This window comes from Mchenga conophoros, linkage group LG19 (assembly GCF_057382185.1).
Source record: "Mchenga conophoros isolate Kocher_MC1m ecotype Shallow Benthic linkage group LG19, M_conophoros_male_GT1.1, whole genome shotgun sequence".
NCBI classification, from domain to species: domain Eukaryota; kingdom Metazoa; phylum Chordata; class Actinopteri; order Cichliformes; family Cichlidae; genus Mchenga; species Mchenga conophoros.
This window is the reverse complement of record NC_140544.1, coordinates 12276229-12298836: the sequence shown is the minus strand read 5'-3', so window position 1 is coordinate 12298836 and position 22608 is coordinate 12276229. Positions and strand designations below refer to the sequence as shown.

The 22608-nt window shown below is 40.9% G+C and overlaps 2 protein-coding genes and 1 long non-coding RNA gene across 4 annotated transcripts; 2 read left to right on the top strand and 1 right to left on the bottom strand.

Moving 5' to 3' along the window:
* The first annotated feature begins 907 nt into the window (after positions 1-907).
* lck (LCK proto-oncogene, Src family tyrosine kinase) lies at positions 908-16428 on the top strand. The gene is made up of 13 exons (XM_085258139.1): positions 908-1075; positions 2746-2858; positions 3352-3412; positions 4322-4412; positions 6119-6217; positions 6369-6472; positions 8636-8785; positions 8881-9033; positions 11170-11349; positions 13249-13325; positions 14995-15148; positions 15236-15367; positions 15458-16428. Exons 2-13 carry the CDS (start codon positions 2751-2753, stop codon positions 15652-15654), a joined length of 1506 nt encoding a protein of 501 aa, XP_085114265.1. The 5' UTR covers positions 908-1075; positions 2746-2750; the 3' UTR covers positions 15655-16428.
* LOC146551835 (uncharacterized) lies at positions 15495-18323 on the bottom strand. The gene is made up of 3 exons (XR_014890051.1): positions 18135-18323; positions 16853-16937; positions 15495-15654 (listed from the first exon to the last, which is right to left on the bottom strand). It is a non-coding gene; the product is annotated as an uncharacterized LOC146551835 (long non-coding RNA).
* Positions 17583-22591, top strand: LOC146551834 (putative histone deacetylase 1-B). 2 transcript variants are annotated; one of them, XM_085258141.1, is made up of 14 exons: positions 17583-17737; positions 18445-18557; positions 18632-18749; positions 18826-18900; positions 19024-19162; positions 19780-19921; positions 19998-20090; positions 20177-20285; positions 20382-20522; positions 20684-20792; positions 21166-21296; positions 21377-21529; positions 21665-21716; positions 21820-22591. In XM_085258141.1, the coding sequence occupies exons 1-14, from the start codon at positions 17686-17688 to the stop codon at positions 21845-21847; spliced, it is 1455 nt and encodes a 484-aa protein (XP_085114267.1). In that variant the 5' UTR covers positions 17583-17685; the 3' UTR covers positions 21848-22591. The 2 variants fall into 2 exon arrangements, with proteins under 2 accessions (XP_085114267.1, XP_085114266.1); XM_085258140.1 differs by having other exon boundaries at positions 21377-21547.
* The last annotated feature ends 17 nt before the right edge of the window (positions 22592-22608 follow it).

The following is a 22608-nucleotide window of genomic DNA, read 5'->3' as shown; positions in this document are numbered from 1 at the left end:
ATCATGAGTGAGACTTAATCTATGCTGTGGCAGTCTTCTAAGCACATATTTCTGTGCACTTCCTGTAATGTTTGGACTGACTTCCTGCTAGTGCACGCTATGTAGCAGCAGCCGTTCACCACAAGAGAAGAGATGCGGTCCACGGCTAGAGTTGTATGAAATGTCGAAAATGCGACAGCACAGGCTTAGAGGGTGTTAACAGGCAGAGAGGTTTTTACTTTATGCCTTCTCTCGAGTAGAAATGTGACCATGAGACAGCCTGCTAGAGCTAAAATTATGATTCTATGTTACAAAATGTTCTTTAAAGGAGACGTGGAGCTTGTGACGAGGCTTTTCTCTTCATATTTTCACATTTTTTAATAGTAAGCTGAGTAAACCAAGACCAAAGGTTAATTTTAAAGCCTTTTTTGGCCACAGACAAAAATATCCTCAAACCACATGTTTGACTAAAAAAGAAAACTTTGTAGTCTTGTTGACTTAATGCAACTGTCCCGAGTGCTGCAAGATATTCAAATATCTTTTGAACCGCTCTGGACCAACACCTCAGCTGCACACTGAAGATGTTCTTTACTTTAAAGGTCAGCAAGTCGCACGTTAAATGCAAACAGCGAGCGACACAAAAGCGCGGCCTACAAAAGCCCCCCGTCTCTAAACTGTTTTGGAAAATTCATGTCTTGTTCCGTGTTTGGGAAAGGTGCTGTCCTGACCCCTTTACCGTAGAGCCCATAACGTTCCCCCTTGCTCTCACACAGCTGCACAGTAAGCACCTGTTAAAAGCCTGCAGAGCAACCCTCAACCTTTCAACGACAGGAAACTCTCTGGGTTGCTCCCCTCCATAGTGCGCATGTGTGCATGCAGGCGCCGCACAAGTGCTCCTGTGATAGTGTTATAATAAGAGAAGCGGATGATGACATCTTCACACCTAGGCTCAAGTGCTGAAAAACTTGCTTGCTGCACTTAAACAGCTCTTTTTAAAAAAAAGAAGATTTAAATAAGATTTCCCAATGGCGGCACCTGAAATCTGACATTATTGGACATTATTGGACGCTTGAGGAGACGTTTCATATCCAAAGAGGTGAGTTTCACACGTGTGATTCTTCTTACTTTAAGATTAGGTCAAAGAAGTAAAGTGAAACTGTGATAAAGGTGTAACAGGAAAGGATTTAAACATCTTTCTTGTCTTAAAGCAAATATTCTACATAAATCTGGGGCTTGTTTTCAAATTTGGTCTTTTCTATGAAGTTTACTGAACTTAAAAAAATAACAAATAGCAGCAACGCAAAATAAATCCATAAATAAATGAATAATGTTCAGCCTGCTTCACAACAGTACCAAAGCGCATTCAGCTACTGGTTATCTCCTCTGTTGATATAAATCTGCATTACAAGGAAGATGTGACCACAAAAGAACAAACCGTTTTCTTGTAATGAAATACCAACGCTTCTGTAAATCTACTTTATTAATCTGTCTTTAAATAACATTTTCAAAAAAAAAAAGTTTGGGTATTAAAGTATTTTGATACAAAGTTGACACTTCCTATACAAGTTTGTCTGTATATGAAAACAATGTCGACAATGACAACTGTTAAAACGGTAAATAAATTTAACAGTATGCTGTTAAAATGGTGTACCAGCAATTTACATAAAAACTTAAATCAATCGAATATCTATTCCACTCTATTAAAATCTATTCTTTTTTTACAAAAATATGATTTTTTTATGGTTTGTTTCTTCAAGCTTCTGAACTGACAATGAGTGACTGAAGTCAAAAGTCTTAAAATCTTGGTTCATCACATCATTTCTGGTACACTTAATATCTGAAGTAGCCTTGGTTACATTGGAAACAATAACAACAACCATCAGTATGATTTTGGAAAAGCCTTCAGATGTCGATGATAAAAAGCAGAGGGTAACCCCTCAGTGGAAAATGCTGACTTGTATTACTCCCCGAGTGTGTGTCAGTAAGTGTAGGAGTGCTGATGATAAAATAAAAACATCTTTATGATCCCTCTGTGATTCCTTTCTTGGGGTCTCAGGGCAGTAGTGGGCTGTTACTCTCCAGATTTTTCTCACGGCTTTGAGCCTTTGGGACAGACGGCTGCTGCGATTGGCCCACTGACCTTCTTCCATGAATGGTCTGGTGGGAGCCAAGCGAGCCTGAGAAAGCCGGTTCATACAGAGTACCAGTCTAAAACACAATATACAGAGCACGTGCAGATGCTGGATTATACCAGATTAACACTGGTACACTTCTGCAGGGCCTGCTTTACTTTCTCCAGAATGAGAGCAGGAAACGCCCCGATGTGACTGAACATTGCTGAACATTATAGCAAAACTGTGTCAGTTCTGGATGTGATTTTGTTTAATTGACGCAGGGTAGCATTTAAAAAAAGTCCCTTCAGGTCTCAGACTCTTATTTCTGAGCCCGATTTCCCTCTGAGGCTCCATTTTGAGGCGAGGCCCTCAGTCACATCCGACTGAAGCAGTTTTCGGAAGCAAAAGCTTTTTAAGAGCACACAATTTCAAATTTAGCCAAAAAAGATTTACTCAAACTGTTTTTCTTTAGATTTTCCAAGAGAATTCGACTTACATAATTTTAAATAGTGATTATAATATGTGGTTGTAAAGCGACGTGGAATCATTCGTTGGTGAATCTAAGATGCCATTTCTTCCACTGCTAATTTGTTGTTCCCATTTTATGAGCATCAGATTTTTTTGAAAATAACCACAAGTTTCCGCCGTGCAGAAAAGATGGGCTGCAACTGCAGTTCGGACTATTCAGACAGTGAGTGGATCGAGAACTTGGATGAAATCTGCGAACACTGCAACTGTCCCATACCGCCACAATCATGCAACCCAGTAAGTGTTCATCTTGTGTGTAGTATGTGCACATTAGTGTGAGTGTGTTGGTGCACATGAATGAGCGTCCATACATGAAAAGCTTCTGGTTTGTGGTGTGTGTGAGAATGACCACTTGGGGGACAAACACATAAGCTGTAAACCCACAGTGTATTTTGTGTTGTGTGGATTGTTGTTGATTATTGTCATATATTTCTGTATAACTTACATAACTGTGAGGAAAGTTTCCTTTTGGTTGTGTAACTAAATGCGGGCGTAACTATCCGTCCAATGTTGTTTGTTTCCTCTCTGAGAATTAGATTTCCCATTAGACTGGAAATGACAGAAATAAAGGAGAAAACCACATGTCTTACGATTTACCGTCACGATCCACGTATGAAACCGTAGAACTTCACGGTCTTACAGTGAATGTGACGTGCGATGGTGTCTTGTTTGACCGCATAAATCTTACAAAGTATAAAATGGAAATCTAATCTTGTTTATTTCTTCCCAGTACACAGAGCAGCTGATTCCATATCCATCGCAGATGACACCTCCTACATCACCTTTACCAGGTAATAAGTTTTAGAAAAAGTAAATTTTGTCTATAAACTTATCCTGATGGAGTTAAATCCATTTTTAATTATTTCGCTTAGTTACACACGACAGCCTCAGTTTAGCACTTCAGACATTTTCCTGCGGGCTAATAGATGCACTGCATGAGTACAATTTGAAAATAACTGTATACATAATTATGTAATATAGTTTTTTTTATTGTGTCAGTGTCAGTACATCTGGACTTTTCCCTCATCCCATCACATTATAAATATTTCCATTTCATTGTTTATGAACACAAAGTTTTCCATTTGCTTTCCATTCTCTGGTTTCCGCGGTGGTTCCTCTTGCTGTTTACACAAATATGACCAAGTATGCATGAAATTATTCAAGTAACTTTGGGCTTATTGTGTACTCAAGTACCACAGCCACACTTTGTTTCCTGGGTCCTTTGTGTAATAATGAATGTGATCCAGGATCAGTTGCAGCAAGTAGTTACAGTAAATCATGTAGTGACACATTTTTTATGATGATTCACTTCCCCATGCAGGAAACAGCTTCCGCTAGTTTATCTATTATATTTTTAGCCTCTAAGTTGGAGTTAGTTCTATAAATAATGAAAAGACAACAATTTATAATGCCATTATCTTGCCCTATAAATAAATCTTTAATTATTCACCTGTAAATGTCTACTTGCTGTTCTCGTACACTCTGACGAGAGGGGATTATTCGCCATCGCCAGCTCACGCTCACAGGGGATCGTTTGCTTTTTCTGTGTAATGTAATGCATTACAATGTGCCGCCGTGAAAGGGCCCCACATGTCTTTGTCAGATATGTAAAATGGAATAGGTTGAAATAAGCTTGACATAAGCTTTTCATGTTAATTGTAAGTAAAATTGTATCTAAAACTACAAATTTTGTCTTGCAGTCAACGTTGTGGTGGCCATTTACAGCTATGAGCCCACTCATGACGGCGACCTCGGCTTCGACAAAGGAGACAAACTCAAGATCCTCAACAAGTAATCTGCTTTTAAACACACAGCAATGTCTTGCAACGAAACCAAGAACTAATCTGGTCCATTATCCACTCACCCCATAAATAGTGGAGCATAAGCTATAAAACCTTAACACCAGGACATTTAACTGATGATTGTACAAAGACAACCCAAACTGAGAAACTGCATTGTTTTGTTTTTAATTATATATACACTCATTTTGACTTTAATACCAGAAATATGTTTGAAAAAGTTGGGACTGACACACTTTCCACTGTGTATCGTGACCCTGTGTATGTTAGGAAAACGAGAAAATCAATCGTTGCAGTTTTGAAAGTGAAATCTCTTTTTTGTTTGTTGATTGGAACAGCTGGGGTAATCTTGTTTTTGGGATGGCTGACACATCTGGACCACAAGTGAAGCCAAGCTGCTGTAATAATAATACAGAGTAGCAGTGTTTTGCTAAAATAAGCAAGAATGTCTGTCACCTGCATGGCAGTACGCATTGTTTACTACACCAAAAGATGGCTGTGGTGTTTTTAGATCATGGGTATCGATATTTCAAGTGCTCAGCCTCGCCCTAGGGTTAAATACGAAAGACTCAGATAAAGACTTAAATTAGAAAACATCTGCGCGACGCTCGTTATAAAAACGATCGTGTTTCTAATTAACATTTCTAGCTTCATGTTCCACCAACTGCTTTTTTTGCGTATTACACAGTTTTTCCAGTCTCTAACTGCTCTGTCCCCACATTTTCTTTTAATGTATTGTTGACGCCAAATTTAAATTGAGCACATTTTTTGCTATATTGTCTTTGTACGTTTTCAGTTAAATATTGGGATTAACTTATTTGCAAATGACTTAAATTCAGCTTTTAATCATACTTGCACACAGCTGTGGGTCTGCTGGACTGCCGAGCACCCACTGTAAATACACGCCATATGTTTTAGAATGTATTTTCAGATGGGAGATGTTATGACTACATGATCTCACCCAACACTTCCTGTCAATGTGTGCTGTTGAAAATTGAATAAATGTAAAAAAATGCCCCCAAAAAATTCAGACGTGTGATTTTGCGGGTTTGAAAGAGGAAACACAAACTTTAACAAGAGAAAAACATACATATAACAGCAAAGGAAATAAAGCCATATGACATACTGTGCTATATATATGTGGGTAAATATAAAAATGTGCAATAGAAACTCATTCGAATATGTGTATGTACGCAGAAAAGAAAATAATCTTTTGCTTGAAAGTTAAAGTTAATATATCAAAATATAAAAAGCTAGTGTTCTGCATGCACACTTAATGTAGCAAGATTTACCAGTTTTTTAGTAAAAAAATATGTTTGTGACATAGAAAACATAACTTCCTGGAACGACTGCTAGCTAATATTGTATTAAAACGTGTGACAATTGTTAATGATTTTAGGCAGAACTCCAACGACATAACAAGATTAATTTATGTAGCTCAAGATCTTAAATCTTTAATTTTTAGGGCCGTTTACAATTAAGTCTGTGCTGAGCATCCTTCTTTCCCTTCAGCGTCTTCTTCTTTTACACAGAGCAACACATTTTTCTCCCTCCCAGCGATGCGCTTCATTTTATTCATGTAAAGACTATTGAGGCCTTTTTGGGGTTGAACTGAACCTGTTTTCTGAAGCTGTGTGACACACATCACGGCTATGATAACTAACTCAGAGTATTGTTGCTGCCTCTTCTGACATGCAGGGATGATCCAGAATGGTATCTGGCAGAGTCTCTCACCACAGGCCAGCAGGGCTACATCCCCTACAACTTTGTCGCATTGTCCACCGTGGAGACCGAACCGTACGTCACACAGGAAGCACGCTGACACGCCTTTCAAAGCCATGTCATTCAACCTCAACACCATCTCATGTCATGCAATGCATTATCTGTCCCTGAGGGAAGGGAAGTGGTTAGCTCAAAGTGTGAAGCATATGGTGTGTTTGCGCTGCAGGTGGTTCTTCAGGAACATTTCGAGAAACGAAGCCATGAGGCTGCTCCTCGCTCCTGGGAATACGCAGGGTTCCTTCCTGATTCGAGAGAGTGAGACCGCCAAAGGTAAAATGCTCTACAGAAAACCGACTGCGCAGATCAACAGGCGGCTTCTCAGCAGTCTGTTTTACTTCACATTGAGATGCACTTAAATGCTATATGTCACATTTTAAACCTTTAATAACCTAAATGGAACAAGTGAGCTCATGAACAATATGACTGGTTTCCTCAGTAGCAGTCAGTTTTGTTATTACGTGCATTTCCCGTAATCCCACTACCTGTTTCCCAATTTGTCTCATCTGTTTTGTTTCAGTTTTGTTTTCCTGCTCCTTGCTTAAAATAAAAATATGACTTACATGCTGCATTAATTTCACTGGAAATGAAGCCACGACTGCTAAATGCTCACCCCCCTGAAGTGTGCCACGATTCATTATTTTAGCCACTGGCACACAGTTCTGTACGGCGGTCTACACTGTGCTTTTTTAACATCGTCGAATGAACCTTATAATTGTTAAAGTATTCGACTGTGCCCACGTACAGCCTCACAGAACAACGCAGTACAGTGTGATTACCACAGATATTTAACTCTGACTCATAACACACTGGAACACACGGTGACTCACATTTTGTGAGAAAAGTGATGTTTCTATGCATTGTAGTAAAATGACTATAAAATATAAATTATTACAATCAATCAATCTTTATTTATCCCAGACTCATAGTCCATAAAAACAAGATAAACCTCATAACACATAAAACAATAAAAACAGATTAAAAAACCCACCCAAATCGTTTTCCAACAAAAAGACGACCACACCAGCGTCTCTACAATGTAGGCTGGTTACTGAGGGGTGTTCCCATATGTGCATTAAGCTTTACAAGAGGACCCCAGCCACGTAAACCAAAACCTGTCTGAGAATCATTGTCATGCTTTCTTCATTGCCAGCTTAATCGAGTGATGGTTGCATCATTTGGTTGCTTGTAAATCCTTTTTTTTCCTCTTACTTTTGAAGCGGTAAATTTTCAGAAATGTAACAGGATTCAAACTCTTACCTTCAGCTGAATAAAACATAAGCTGTGTATAAAAGATAGATGATTGCACAACTATGTTTTTCAGCTTGAAGTTTGGCATTATGGCCTTCACTATTGTGGAGCAATGAGTGATAATACTTGGACCAGATGGTTGAGTGCTAATATGAAAACCACAAGTCGTTAGCCAGTGAGCATCCTCTCGATAAACCCGCTCTCTGACACTTAGAATGATAAAACTTTACAAAATGGACTTACGGTAACGTTTTACTCAACAAATCGAAAATCTCACCAAAAACCAGCGACTAAACCCATAAAACCACCAGGAAACTGTTAACAGAGACCAGGGCTGGGGCTGTTTCTCACTGAGAAAACTGTAGTCTGTTTGCAAACACCACTATCACCCCATCACGTTGGCCATCTTTGATATGGTCAGTGAGTGCTATATTAGCTAGCTTAATTGCCAAGATGCATCCAGATGCACACACAGCTACTCGCTGTTAGTAAGTCACTCACCAAAAAACTGGAAGAGTTTGCTGGACAGTCTGTTAACATGGCAGCAAACATGCTCAAAAAGTCCATTTCGGTGACAGGAAGCGGGTGAGGTGACACCTGGAAGACAGCTAGAAGCTACACGTATTATCAACCTGTCACTCACAACAGCTGAGACCCTAATACTGCCTCATCAAAGCCTTTTCTTAATTTTCAAGCCCCAGAGGTTACCACGTGTGTTCAAGCTATAACAACTCCATGACACCAATATGCTTCCTGTTTAAAGCATTATGGGAAACAAAGCAAACATTATTATGTTACATGGGAGTAGATAGTGCATGTATCTCAGGTTTGTCAGGTGGAAAGGATTTTCAATGCTCCTGGTTGGTAAAAATGATCAGATTAGCAACTTTAAGCATTAAAGCTGTCACGATGTTGCAAATCTACGCAGAGCGAATCAGCCCACAACATTATTTCTGCTTCAAAGGCCATTTTAGCATTAAACTTTGTCTATATTATGAGAAAATTAAAATTTTTTAATAGTACTAATGTACTGATGTATTAATATTGACATTTCCAATACATTAGCTACTAATTTCATGCGTTGTAGTGGATTATGTATTTTGGAAAGCCTTAAGTGTCTGACAGTGAAAAGCTTAGTTAGGACATTTTAGAGTAAATCATCATGGTTCTAACTTCCTGTTCCAGGATCATACTCGTTATCAGTGAGAGATCTGGACCATAACACAGGTGAAGGAGTGAAGCACTACAGGATCCGCAACATGGACAATGGTGGCTTCTACATCACAGCGAAGATATCCTTCAACTCGCTGAAGGAGCTCGTCCATCATCACTCACGTGCGTACAGCCTCTTGAGGGGATTATCGATATTGCTGGTTACTGTGGAGTCTTCATTCTAATAATTTTATACGTTTCTTTTCTTTGTCATTCAGGTGATGCAGACGGGCTGTGCACAAAGCTGGTGAAACCATGTCAGTCTAGGGCACCGCAGAAGCCCTGGTGGCAGGACGAGTGGGAGATTCCTCGTGAGTCTCTGAAACTGGAACGCAGGCTCGGAGCTGGGCAGTTTGGAGAAGTCTGGATGGGTAAGTGCATTTCCATTTGCATGACTTTTAAAGGTTTGCAGAATTTTGCAGAAAAAGATCGTGTGTACAAAGCCCAGTTGCTCAATCTGGCTGTGGCCTTGACTGCGTGGCTGCCAGAAAGTTTTCGCCAGGGTTTTTCTGCAGTGTATGCAGAAGCGTTTCCTCCATGCAGTCTTAATTGTAGGCTTGTTTGAGCTGGTTAACTGAAGAGTGATGGGAGGTATTAACCGTGTTACACAACATCGCTCAAGCAGCATAAATCTGGCTTTCCTGTGAAGGATTAAGGTAAACAAGACACAAAGTGTTTGGATCACATGGGTATCAGTTGAACTAATCTGTACCACAACCCCATTATTACTGAATTGCAGGGGTAACTTTCCCTCTATTCCCCATCCTCATTTGCCAGCACAATTTAACATCCCAAACAAACCTCTCTTTAAGAGCTAAACATTACCAACAATGGAACTTCTCCACTCACTGCCACTTTATACTTACAATGTTTGCTCCCATGTAGCCAGAGCTCTGTTTGTTTCTTCATCCTCATCCAAACATTGGTTCAGTGACATTCTTGAATTGTGGGTGCGACTGTCCCTGGCTTTGAAATGTTTATTCGCATGCACATGAAAATACACAACTACGTCTTCTAACGAGATTTCCATAGTAGATAAAAGGGGCAGAGAGATGCTTTGAATAGTAAAAATAATTTGCTCACAGTGTCGCTGCACTTCATGTTTGGTGTGAATTGTTCAGCGCTTTGTGTAACTGAAAGTGAAACTGCTCGGTTGTGGCTTTAGTTGGCATGAGGAGGGTGTCAGTGTTCCAGAGCTGGAATGAGAACCTGTTTGCATGAAAGCCATTCAAAAACTGTTGCTCGCCTGGCCCACGTTGAATCGCTCCACTGGTGACAAAAGAGCTGTGTTTAGAGTCATCAAATCACCAGCCGGCAACTAGACGGGCTTAATTACTCGTGTGGACAGAACAGGACATTCTTAGTTGGAGTAGAGGCATAGCTTTGTTTGGCAATCAGTTCAGGGTTATAATCTAACATTTGATTGTGGATAAAAGTTGTTACATTTTCTAAAAATGAGTAGAGTGGAGTCCTGCTGACTTTGCTTTGTTTGACATATTTGGCACGATATGATATCAATCGGCCTTCATTACAGGGAAGGAAAAAAAAGACAATAAAATAAAGATAAAACATCTTATTAAAAGACAGCTTTACCAAATGTCTCCATAGCTGGGATTCGTGCTGTGCGATAATAAATCTTCTGTTGTTACACCCACAATGATTTCATTTTCAGAAGCACGGAGCCTGCAAACATTTTTATACACCGCATTTCACCATTCAGCTTTAAATGCTCCTCCCCTCACCCTCAACCCCAGACACGGCAGATGGCTGCCCTGAGGTTCTGTCAGAGGCTTCTTCCTGTTAAAGCTGAGCTTTTCCTTCGAGCCACCAAGTACTTGCTCATAGGAGGTCATCGGATTCTTGGGTTTTCTCTGTATTATTCTAGGGTCTTTACCTTACACTATATAAAGTACTGGGTGACTTGTTTCAAGCAGCACTCTAACATTTGACTTGACTTGGTTAGTCATGACCGCACACAAAAGTAATGATTTAGCATTCAATGTTATTTAATCAACGGCAAACGTGGAGTCACCCACTTCATTTTAGCCATCTCACTGACAAACCGCTCAGCAAGTTACAGTCATAGTCTGTGCTGGTGCACTGCACAAATACTGGACTGGTGGTGGGTAACAGATTAAATATTAAGACACTCAAGGCAGACACACCCTTGTAATGTGTAACTCCAAAAGGCTAAATGGATGTGTATTTATATAACACTTCTTTTGTCTTTTTCAAACTTCAACCCACAGTCATGCGTTTGCATGTCCTCTTGCCACGATTTAAACAGTGAAACAGTTAGAAACCTGTTTTTGCACCAGACTATGGGAAGGTTGTTAACTATGGGAAGGTTAAACCAGCCACTAGTGGCCATTCAAACACTTGCCATTTTTTGACACTTGCTTGTTAGCTCAATTTTTTCAGCTCTGACATACTAAAGTAAAAAGTGCTAAGTGGTAAACACCAGCATGAGTTCACCCTGTGATATCTATATGCCCATATGTTTTCAGGTGTCTACAACAACGACAGGAAAGTGGCAATCAAGAATCTGAAAATGGGCACTATGTCAGTGGAAGCTTTCTTGGCAGAAGCCAACATGATGAAGAACCTGCAGCATCCTCGCCTCGTCCGCCTCTTCGCTGTGGTTACCCAGGAGCCGATCTATATTGTCACCGAGTACATGGAAAATGGTAGGCAGAAACACAACATGTGTCACAACCTGGAGAATTTTACTAATGAGCTAGTAGCGCCCAACACTCAAGAGGGAATTCCACATGTCAGCTGAAGCATTAAAGGAAAATAAATCAGTGTTTCTGAGCAGTTCCTATTTGAAGGTAAATTAAAGAGATATGCGTTTGTAATCACACCAGCTCCTTTCCATTCAATTAAGTAATCTAAAATATGTCTAAGCCTGTCTGACATCTCCTGCCGTGTCAGGGTGAGCTCTGTGCCTGCAGCCTGCAGCAAAGACAAAAGAATTTCTGTTGTAAGTTCTCGCGCTGTTATAGACGCTCAGGATTAAACATGTTGATCTCCTATCAGACTTTGGGTGAAAGCACATGCTCGAACAAAAGAGCGGGCAGCCCAATGCGTTTCTTCTTTTCCCTGAGTCATAATGTCGTCATACACCTGCTCCACCTCAGTGAGCCTGTTGAATCAGTAGAATAGGTTTTGATGGTACATCCACAGCTGCCCTTCTGTTTGTTTGACTTTGATCTTTGATAAGAGATGAAGCTCTGTAATTTTTACATGAATCGAGTCGTGTGAGGAAATCTGAATGAGGCAGCCACAGTAACTCACGGGCCCTTTCCTTCAAAACTTGCTGCTTTGATGAAGCGGCCAAGCTCTGATAGGCCATTTTCGGCTTCTCCTCGTGGCCTTCACTGCTGGCTGCTAAAATGTTTCAAAGCAAACATGAACTTTCACTTCTTTGCTGGGCCCCTTCCAGACAGGTTACTGGTGTTTACGCATCGAGGGGAAGTCTCTCCGGCCCGTCTGAGACGAAGGGTGTTAAATTAGGAGAGGATGAATCACTGTGTTATTGTTCACACAGACCCCTGATGGTGCCTGGCTCTTTTCCAGGGACACATTTACACAAATGTCGGCACACTGCACCGCTGCGGCCGTAAACAAACATGCCGCAGCGCTTTGAATAACAGTTTGTTCAGCATCTCGCCACTGTGTCTTCCTCTTTTCCCCTCTCCTCTTACATAACATATGAGGAATTGCAGTGAATCACAAATCATGTTAGCAGTTTCAGTACTCTCAATAAAGGTTTACTGCCCACAAATCTTTCACTGAGAGGAACAATCGCAAAATGCACAGAGAGATGCTGTCACAAACACAACAACGGGCCTACAGCTGAAATGAATGGCGTGCCTTTGTATAGTCGTCTGTGAGTAGCTTGCAAACCACCAGCACTGGTTCTATGTGAGGCCGTGTCTTTGTCTGGGATCCACATGTTAACGGGACACAATTGTCGCTTCTGTTGTGAAAAGAAAGGACGGCTCTGGAGTTCCCATCTTTTCCGCTTCTCCCTTTTTTTTATTATCAGAGACAACAAAGATGGAAAATAACAGGCGTGCCATCCTAGCTTCCCTTTGTGACCTTGACAAAGAGCTTTACCCTGGTTCTCATACTTCAAAAACTGTCCTCCGGACTTAAGCAGAGGAGTAACTGCCTCTTCTTTCCTGGCACAGTCATTCCTCTGAAACTATTTCCTTTGGTCTGACTTGGTTGGGTGGTGCACAGAGGTATTGTTCTCTGCTAATCAAAGTCAACACAAAGTCAGCTATCAGAAACATATCTGATGGTCTCTGCTTCCTCCAAGTAAAATGTTCACTGATTTGAGGTGCTATTCTGGTCCAGCTCGCTGTATTTATGGCTGCGGAGAATCGCGAGGGCTTTTGTTGTGGATAAAGGGAAATATAATTAGTCTTGTGGACAGTGCATGGTTTTTTCCAATTCATTTTAGCATTCATTGTTGCCTAATCTTTGTTGCATAACAGTCAGTAATGTGGACGCGCCATTATGCAACCTGTTATTCTTTTTGAATGAATGAAAACTTAAGTTGTATATTTTTCTTACAGGTAGCCTGGTGGATTACCTGAAAACAACAGAGGGGAGCAATTTGCCCATGAACGTCCTGATAGAGATGTCATCTCAGGCAAGACATTTATTGTTACAGTGAATATATCTGCCCACTTATCTCCATCCTCTCTTCAAGTTATTTACAAGATTTCGTTTTTCACTTCCTATTATTCTAGCACAGCACTTCCACGCAGTAAAGTACCCACTGTTGAGGCTTAGTTTAATCTGGTGATAATATCAGAACCGTGTGTGTGTGTGTGCGTGCAGATGTGAAACCATGTTGATGAATGCAGGCTGGTCTAGACACTGTGGCACATATACCACAGAGGCTTATTACCACCGAACAAGGGGGCTATTGCCTGAACATTTTATCTTGTGTTTTTTTTAATCACACATTTGCACAAAGATGCCAACGTATCTAAAATTTTAAAAGTATGGCCTTTGCCACCGAATACATGTGGCAGTGAAAGTATTATAATAAGCTTAGGTCGAAAACGAAAAAGTGTAGTTGAAACTTCTTTCAAGTCAGACCCACTGCTTCCTTATCTTTCCAGTCTTAATGCAAAGCAAAGCTAAACCAGCCAACTGCTGACTTCACACTGGCTTCAGCTGCAAAATTTTAAGCATACATTACTATTTGTACCCACTCCTACTTTGTGAAATATAACCTGTCAAAGAAGTTAAATGTGTAGGTTTGGGAATGGAAAACAAAACCACAGGAAGGCAGGCTGAAGCTTCAAAGTCTAACCTGACGAGATTCTCGATGTGCAAGAGGCAAATTCTCGAATGCCTCAGAGCTCGCTGCAGAGGGCTGGAGTTTGTGCACAGCAGTGAACGCATTTTTACAGAATCAACGTTTTCAAGCCAGTTATGCACTGATAGATTTTGTGGTAACTGTAACCACCATGCAGTGGACCATAGAGACAAATGTGATTTATTGCTGTGGTCACAACCCTACCTTATGTTTAAATCAAAGTACATGCATGCAGTTAGAGGAATTAGAGATTTTACTCATAATATTTTGAGAGTGGCAACCACAAATCTAAGTGTGGTTTTAAGAACTTTTTAAATGCTTTCCATTATTTCTTTCATGCCACAATCAAATGAATGGAACAAAGGTGTAAAGAGGTATAAAGAGGTAGAGGTGGAGGTCACACTGCCACTTTGTGAAAGACGCAAACATACGTACATCTCAGGTTTCTCCCCGCCTATGTGACACATTCTCACGCCTGAAATATGCACCGCAGCTTCAGAAAAACTAGATAAAACTAGAGAAATGAACAGATCGCCATAAATGTATCAGATAATTTGTGTTTGTGGAGTGGTGAATTCTGTGGAAATCCTTAGCATCAATTTCCTTATTCATCGGAGTGCACTATCAGAGTCCCTTGTAGGTTCACGTCTTTCAAAATGAGCTGTGTTGTACCTGAATGAGTCACAGACTGCCACTGTAATAAACTCTCAGTCTGTGGGAAGGCAAAGCAAGGACTGCAGCATTTTGTTTTGGGAAGTAGAGCTGGTGTTGTGCACCTGGGTGGAGCACAGAGGTGAAAGGGTAGAGAGAACTGACCCGAGGAAGTAGTCAACTCCCTACTTTGGGAATCTGTCTGGTTCATGTGTCTAACACACAAACATTGCACAGTGCTAAAATACACACAGGCCGTACACAGCCATTTATTTTGTGCTTGAACACACACACACACACACACACTCATGCTTCTTTTGTCTTGTGCTGTCCCCTGCAGGTGGCTGACGGCATGGCATTTATTGAGCAGAAAAATTACATTCATCGAGATCTGCGAGCTGCCAATATTCTCGTCTCTCATGAGCTCATCTGCAAGGTTGCCGACTTTGGACTCGCACGACTCATAGAGGACAACGAATACACAGCGAGAGAGGGTAGCAACAGCTTTACCTATATCATCTCTTCGGCTCTATTTCAAAGCATTTCATAGATTCTTGTTTAATCTTCTCCATTGTTTCTAGGTGCAAAGTTCCCCATCAAATGGACGGCCCCTGAAGCTATTAATTATGGCACCTTCTCCATAAAATCTGATGTGTGGTCATTTGGGATCCTCCTTACAGAAATAGTGACATATGGACGCATTCCTTACCCTGGTAAATGATCACACTCGTATTACTCATTCTAGTAATAATAATAATTGTAAAAACATTTGATTTCTTATTTGTTTATTTATTTTTTATCAGGTATGTCCAACCCAGAGGTAATCCAGAACCTGGAGCGGAGCTACAGAATGCCACAGCCTGACAACTGCTCCGATGCTCTTTATAGCATCATGTGTCACTGCTGGAAGGAGAATCCGGAGGAGAGACCTACGTTCGAGTACCTGAGGAATGTTCTGGAGGATTTCTTCACATCCACAGAGAGGCAATACCAGGAATAGCTAGGAATAGACACATACAATAAACAGATTCAAACTAAGGCACAGCCTGTGACAGTGGATGCTGGATTTTGATTTTTTTCTTTAGAAGAATGCATGCCTTTCTACTGATAGGGATAAACAGACATTTTCCAAGTTTCTGCATCAAATATATTCTGACATGACCACTTAGATATGATACTATTACCTATGGAACTATGAATATGAACCAGCTGGATCAGAGCCAGCAGCAGAGGGGAGCGTGATCGCCAAGCTGCTTGAATTAACTGGGGACTGACTGATGTAGCTGGATAACCAGCTGCTCTCCTGGTGCTTGTTGTTAACGTGTAAATACTGTTCACTGCTTCAGCTGTGTTTTACCTCTGCTGTTTAATAAATGTTTTTGAAAGTGTTTTAATTTCAGTAAAAAAAAGAGAAGCTGTTCATGAATGTTGTTTGTTACCAGATGACATGTGCATTATTTTAGTTTATCATTGCTGATGTTGCAGTGCGTTACCCTAAAATCATGAGAGCCGTCAAACTATTGCTATTGCTCGAGTACTGTAAGTTTTGGGGTAACTTCTGAATCTTCCATTGATCTTGGGTTCTTTAAACTTGTACTGCATTTCGTTTTAAAGGCAAATAATATTTTTACAATGCTGTATTTATTTTAGGGGCAGCGCTACTTGCTTATTGTAGGATTTTATTTACATAACACAGACGTTTATATTTGAGAAATTTGCCTCTGATTAAATATGGAGAAAGCAGCTGCATCATTAAAATGCTGTTTACAACACAGTCATTTTTTGTTTTTTCTATATATTTATTATTTCTTTTTAATTTTTGTTTTCCATTTAGTTTTCTTTTCCCGAGTGGGTTTGCTTGAGTAGGTTTACTGCTTTTAGTTTAGTTTATACTAATTAAAGCATCAGTTCTAGCTCAGTTTTTCATAATAATAATAATAATAATATAGGGAGGCTTTCCCCAAGTACTGTAATTTTTTTTCCCTAAACAATTTATTTTTGTAAGTTAAATAAAACAAAATCAATCTGAGTTTTAGCTTTGACTTTACTTATAGTTAAATATACTAATTGCTTTGCTTTTTGACCAGACAAAAGCCAGCATACCTGTAGTGCTGGTTCCAGTCCTGGATAAATCGAGAGAGTTGTATCAGGAAGAACACAGTAAATTTTTTGCCAAACCAAAAATTAGATCTTCATACCTTTTCAGTCAGATCCCAGTTTAACAATGACTTCCTTTGGTGCTGTTGGGCAACAGGGTGAAGGTGGAAACTGTGCAAAGGTCGGCTGAAGACAAATGAAAAAGAAAAGAGAAGGTGTGTTAGGCAGCAGAGAGAGAATGAAAGGCAGGGCAGAGGTGAGAGTATGTACGTTAAATTTAAAGACTGACAGGTAACGGAGGAGAGCTGCTGGTATGATGGAGAGAAGCAATGGTGATGGAACAGTTGACCCACACGATCAGACAGCAGGCTCTGAGGGCTATGAATCATAGTCCATAGTCCATCTTTTTCTATGATAGAAAAAGATGGAAAATGGAGATAATGATAGTAACAAAAAAGTCAGGTGGTCAAGCTGAAGATTTTCATTGATAGAAAAGATAAGGAATGCCTACATCAGAAGGACAGAGACAAATAGAGACAAAGTTGGAGAGGTGAGGCTGACAGGATGCTGACAGATCGGCTGAGATGGAGGCAGATGATCCACTTTGGCGACCCCTAAAGGGATCTTTATCTTTATTATACTTCTGCTTCTATGTTAATGTTGAGATTTGGATGAAGCAAAATCTCTTCTAACTAAAAACAATTATGATATTGCTGTCTTTAATGAGGTAAACTACAGAAATAATTTCATCCGCGCTGTAGTTCATGTTCATGTTGTGGATTCTGTCAGCCTCTCCCTCTGTCGCCCCCTGTGGCGAGACTGTAGCATCACACTCCATTGATTGGCCGTGGCACAAACTCTCCGCCTCTTGTCGCCGTTGTCTCCTGCGGTGTGTGTGCGGCGGCGGTGAAATTCAGCTAAAAACGGACTAAAAATGGCGCTTACTTCTCAAGGAACAAAGAAAAAAGTTTGCTACTACTATGATGGTGAGTACTGGGGTGGCTGCACTCTAAACCGCTGGCGTGTTGATGAATCAAACCCGCCTCTCTGCACTAACAAAGGTTACCGTTTCTTTTTTTTTTAACCTCCTGCTAACCTGGCACTGTTGCTAACGTAGCTAGCTCGAGTCGCAGGCGGCTTTGCAGCATCTGAGCCGCTCACAGTCCCGCTGTGTCCGAGCAGAGCCTTAATGTTCCAATAATATTTGCTCAGACTGTCTAAATACTAGGGTTTCTTTTCAGATGTTGCTTAAAAGCGTTTTCTTCCGGACCTTGTTACTTTAACTGGACTAGTTAATGTTACTAGCTAGCAGGCTAACAATGGGTACTTCATTGTTAATACAGTTGGTTAATAGTAGGCTAACACTTGGTTAGGTCGTCTTACTTCCTTCAGATGTCGGTGGTTCTGGTTAAAAAAAAAAACACTTTTCATCGATATTGACCCACAGTGCACTAAATCCTCCGTGTACGCCACGACTTTGGACTTTAACAGAGACTCTTTGATCTGCGTGTCTTGGCTTGAGGTCCTTAACAGACCTGCGTGAAGTTACAGCTGGATACCTTCACAACCTTTTCCGCTGCATGGATGTTTCATACGTGCAAACCTCTGTACTTCAGCTCTGCTTCTCCTAACTGAGGTCGTGCCTGTAGAGTAAAATAGTAATCCAGTGTGTTTTTATTTGTTCTCATTTCAGGTGATGTTGGAAACTATTATTATGGACAGGGGCATCCCATGAAGCCCCACCGAATCCGCATGACACACAACCTGTTACTGAACTATGGCCTCTACAGAAAGATGGAAATATATGTATGTGAAAGTTACAGTCTGGATGTGTAAGTTTGGTTTTAGTAGCTGTAAGTAATTTGCCCTTTTTGTTGCAGCGTCCACACAAAGCGAGTGGAGAGGAGATGACCAAGTATCACAGTGACGATTACATCAAGTTCCTGCGTTCAATCCGGCCCGATAACATGTCAGAATACAGCAAACAAATGCAGAGATGTAAGAGACTTGCTGTTTAGCTAAAGTCAATTAAACTGATTGTGTACGTTGACTAATTTTGTGCTTTTCTTTACAGTTAATGTGGGGGAGGACTGTCCAGTGTTTGATGGATTATTTGAGTTCTGCCAGCTGTCAGGCGGGGGCTCCGTTGGTGAGTTTTCTTTATTTGAACTCTCATCAGAGAGGCATGCAGCATCTTTCAGTAATAATGTCAGTAATCTGCTAAATTCAACCTAATCTGATTCTCAATTCTCACATCCTCGCGGTCCTCCAGCCGGTGCTGTGAAGTTGAACAAACAGCAGACAGACATTGCTATCAACTGGGCTGGAGGCCTTCATCACGCCAAGAAGTCAGAGGCCTCTGGGTTTTGTTATGTCAATGACATCGTGTTGGCTATCCTGGAGTTACTGAAGTAAGTCAAAAATGCTACAGCAGGGAAAAGGGAAGTAAAAGTCTCTGCAAATTACTTCTCCAAAAGATACAGTTTTAGATGAGTAGATTGAAAACAAAAGTTGAGGAGGTCCCACACTCTTATCAGTGATCAGTGCAAGACAGATGGGTTGCACGATACAAACAACTTTCACACAGCCTTAGATGAAGAATTATAAGTATGCACAAATTGGAAAAGGCAAAATCAGACTCACTATACTCAGTATAAATCCATCAAAAGTCATACCAGGAGGTGTAAATAAAGGCATGAATGATGACAAAAACACTGTAGAAGTCAAGTCAAGGCCCACCAAAATCCAAATTCGATTCAAAAGACCACATTTGGGAGGGCAGAAAAAGAAAAGGCAACACTGCATACCAAAACCTCATTCCGGGTGTAAAACATACTGGAAGAAGCATCGTGGTTTGTGGTTTCTTTGGTACCTCACAGCTGATAACAAACTGTTCTTTGAAGAAACTGTGTTGTTGCAAGATGAAGGAAGCCACTGACCCAAAGCACACATGTGATATAGCCTCAAAAGTAAATGACGATATTTCTGACATTATGTGGATTCCAAGAACTTTTCCTTTTATTTTCAGATACCACCAGAGAGTTCTGTACATAGATATTGACATCCATCACGGAGATGGTGTGGAAGAGGCTTTCTACACTACAGACCGTGTCATGACCGTGTCCTTCCACAAGTATGGAGAGTACTTCCCTGGCACCGGTGACCTCAGGGTAGGTCTTTGATGAATACATTTCAAAATGTCAGTGTGGTAATGCAGCCAGTTGATATTTGCTTTGTTATCTGTAGGACATCGGAGCTGGAAAGGGCAAATATTACGCTGTGAATTACCCGCTGAGGGATGGGATTGACGATGAGTCCTATGAAGCCATATTTAAGCCTGTGAGTAAAAAAAACTATTGTTAACTTTTGCACTTTGACATTTTTGTAACGAAACATTCGTGATAGTGTTTGTGCTGTTTGTGTAGATCATGGCTAAAGTGATGGAGATGTACCAACCCAGCGCGGTGGTTCTCCAGTGTGGAGCCGATTCGCTGTCTGGAGACAGGCTTGGTTGCTTTAACCTCACCATCAAAGGTTGGCTAACTAAAACAAAAATCCTCTTCTCTTGATCTAAATTGGACTGAGACTCTAAAGAAGGCTTAATGATTGTTTCCATGTTGTTTGCTTTAGGTCATGCTAAGTGTGTGGAGTATATGAAGAGCTTCAACCTGCCACTGCTTATGCTGGGTGGAGGAGGCTATACTATCCGTAATGTGGCACGCTGCTGGACGTATGAGACTGCCGTGGCCCTAGATACCTCCATCCCAAATGGTGTGTTTAAATGTCTTTGCTGTAATTAAGACACAGACGTTGGGTAACATTCTTCTGTGCTGGTCCCACGAACTAGCAGCAAACTTTGGTTTCATAGCACTAAAGGAGGCCAGCAGCCTCCTTAAAGCATTAACATACTTTTAATAAAACTTGCTTCACAGAGCTTCCATACAACGACTACTTTGAGTACTTTGGGCCAGACTTCAAGCTGCACATCAGCCCCTCCAACATGACCAATCAGAACACCAACGACTACCTGGAGAAGATCAAGTAAGCTCATGAAAATAGATTAAATTAGTATTTTTTAACCTTTTTTGAGCCACGACACATTTTATAGAACAAAAATATCCCGTGGCACCCTGCCAGCAAAACATGTTCCAAAATGACACATTGTAGCCTAAAACAGAACCTAAATCAGCAATTTGGTCTGTTTGCTTACACTCAGGCCCAGGTTTCACACAGAGTGAAACCTGGGCCTGTTAAATGAACACAAATCTGGTATCCTGGCTAGAATTGAAGAAAGGCATACACAAAGCTCTTCCTCAACAGCTCTTTAGTTTTTATAGCAGCCTTGCTGGAAAAGAGCAGCTCACATAGGTTGTGGAAAATGTTTTGACTGAAAAATCCTCTTTCTCCCCTCTAGGCAGCGCCTGTTTGAGAACTTGCGGATGCTCCCTCATGCCCCTGGTGTCCAGATGCAGGCCATTCCAGAAGATGCAGTGCAGGAGGACAGCGGGGATGAGGAGGAGGAGGATCCCAACAAGCGCGTATCCAGTAAGAACCTTCACACAGACCCCAGTTCAGTTCAAACTGCCAGACGGGAGAGTGTAACATGTTCAAATTTAACCCCTCAGTTCGTTCTCGTGACAAGAGGATAGCCTGTGAGGAGGAGTTCTCTGATTCGGAGGATGAAGGTGAAGGAGGCCGCAGAAATGCTGCCAGCTTCAAGAAGGCCAAGCGAACTAAATCCGAAGGAGAGAAAGAGGGAGAAGAAAAGGAGAAGAAAGGTGAGGGAGAAACAAAAGGTATCTATGCTTTTCATTCTCATCTCACCTATCTCATGTAGTTCTGTAATATCAAGAGCACTTAAATATGATTTTTATGGCTCTCGGGGTGGCTGATGCTATTTTTGTTTTTAACAGAAGTCAAAGAAGAGGAGAAGGTGCCAGAGGAGGAGAAAATGGACACATCAAAGTGAGAAAACAGTGCACACACACACATTGACCCTGCTGTCCAGGAGGTGGTTAAGTGGGAATGCTAATAATGTCCTTACTCGCTGTTACTCTGGGTTCTTTAGGCCAAAAGAGGAATCCAAGACACCTTGAGGTCCTCAGCACCCAGTGACGCCAATACAACAGATCAGAACGGAGATTTTGTTTGGATAAGACTGCTGCAGTGGAAGCAAATAAAGGACTTTGACTTTACAATGAGACCTCTCTCCATGAGAATGGAGACGGGTTCTGTGTTTTTCTAGAAAACCTTTTCAACTTTGCTGTTAATGGACTGAAGTGTTGTTTTTGTATACGGTTTCGTTTTTTTATGCTCTTATACTTGCTTTCCCCCCCTCTTGTGACCAACATTGTAAAAATGGCTTCGCAAATGTCTGCTTTTATATATCTGATGGATTTAATTTATTTAAATCATGATATTTTGGCTACTTTATTTTAGGTATTTCAGTCCCACTTTTGTCCTGTGCCTTTGAATATGTAGTTGAACAGCATGCTGGTACCCTAGATCCTTTTCTGTAATGTTGTGTCACTGGTCTTGCCTGCCAAAGTCAGTGAGACGCTTGAACATAACATTCACAATTAGCTTTTGTGGCACATCGTAAGCATATTTTTATATTTTAGGTTCTAGTTTCTGTCCTTTACAGCCACGATGACATCTGTCTGATTTCTGGGGCTCCCGGGTTGTGATATTGATAACGTTTTGGCAGATTGAATCAGACTTAGTGTAAGGCTTAGATCTCACAGGAACTTGAGAGGCAAGACATGTCAGAGATCATCTGTTGTGTGTGTATATATAAATTTGTATTCTGAAAAACATCAGTAAAAGTGTTCAACACAAAAGACGACAGCTTCCAGAT

Excerpts from the sequence above, each read along its gene's own strand:
- lck (XM_085258139.1), top strand. The coding sequence starts at position 2,751 with ATGGGCTGCAACTGCAGTTCGGACTATTCAGACAGTGAGTGGATCGAG. Across the intron at positions 6,473-8,635 it reads AGAGAGTGAGACCGCCAAAG|GATCATACTCGTTATCAGTG; the intron begins GTAAAATGCTCT and ends TTCCTGTTCCAG. Across the intron at positions 15,149-15,235 it reads CGAATACACAGCGAGAGAGG|GTGCAAAGTTCCCCATCAAA; the intron begins GTAGCAACAGCT and ends CATTGTTTCTAG.
- LOC146551834 (XM_085258140.1), top strand. The coding sequence starts at position 17,686 with ATGGCGCTTACTTCTCAAGGAACAAAGAAAAAAGTTTGCTACTACTAT. Across the intron at positions 19,922-19,997 it reads CTGGCACCGGTGACCTCAGG|GACATCGGAGCTGGAAAGGG; the intron begins GTAGGTCTTTGA and ends TGTTATCTGTAG. Across the intron at positions 21,297-21,376 it reads TCCCAACAAGCGCGTATCCA|TTCGTTCTCGTGACAAGAGG; the intron begins GTAAGAACCTTC and ends TTAACCCCTCAG.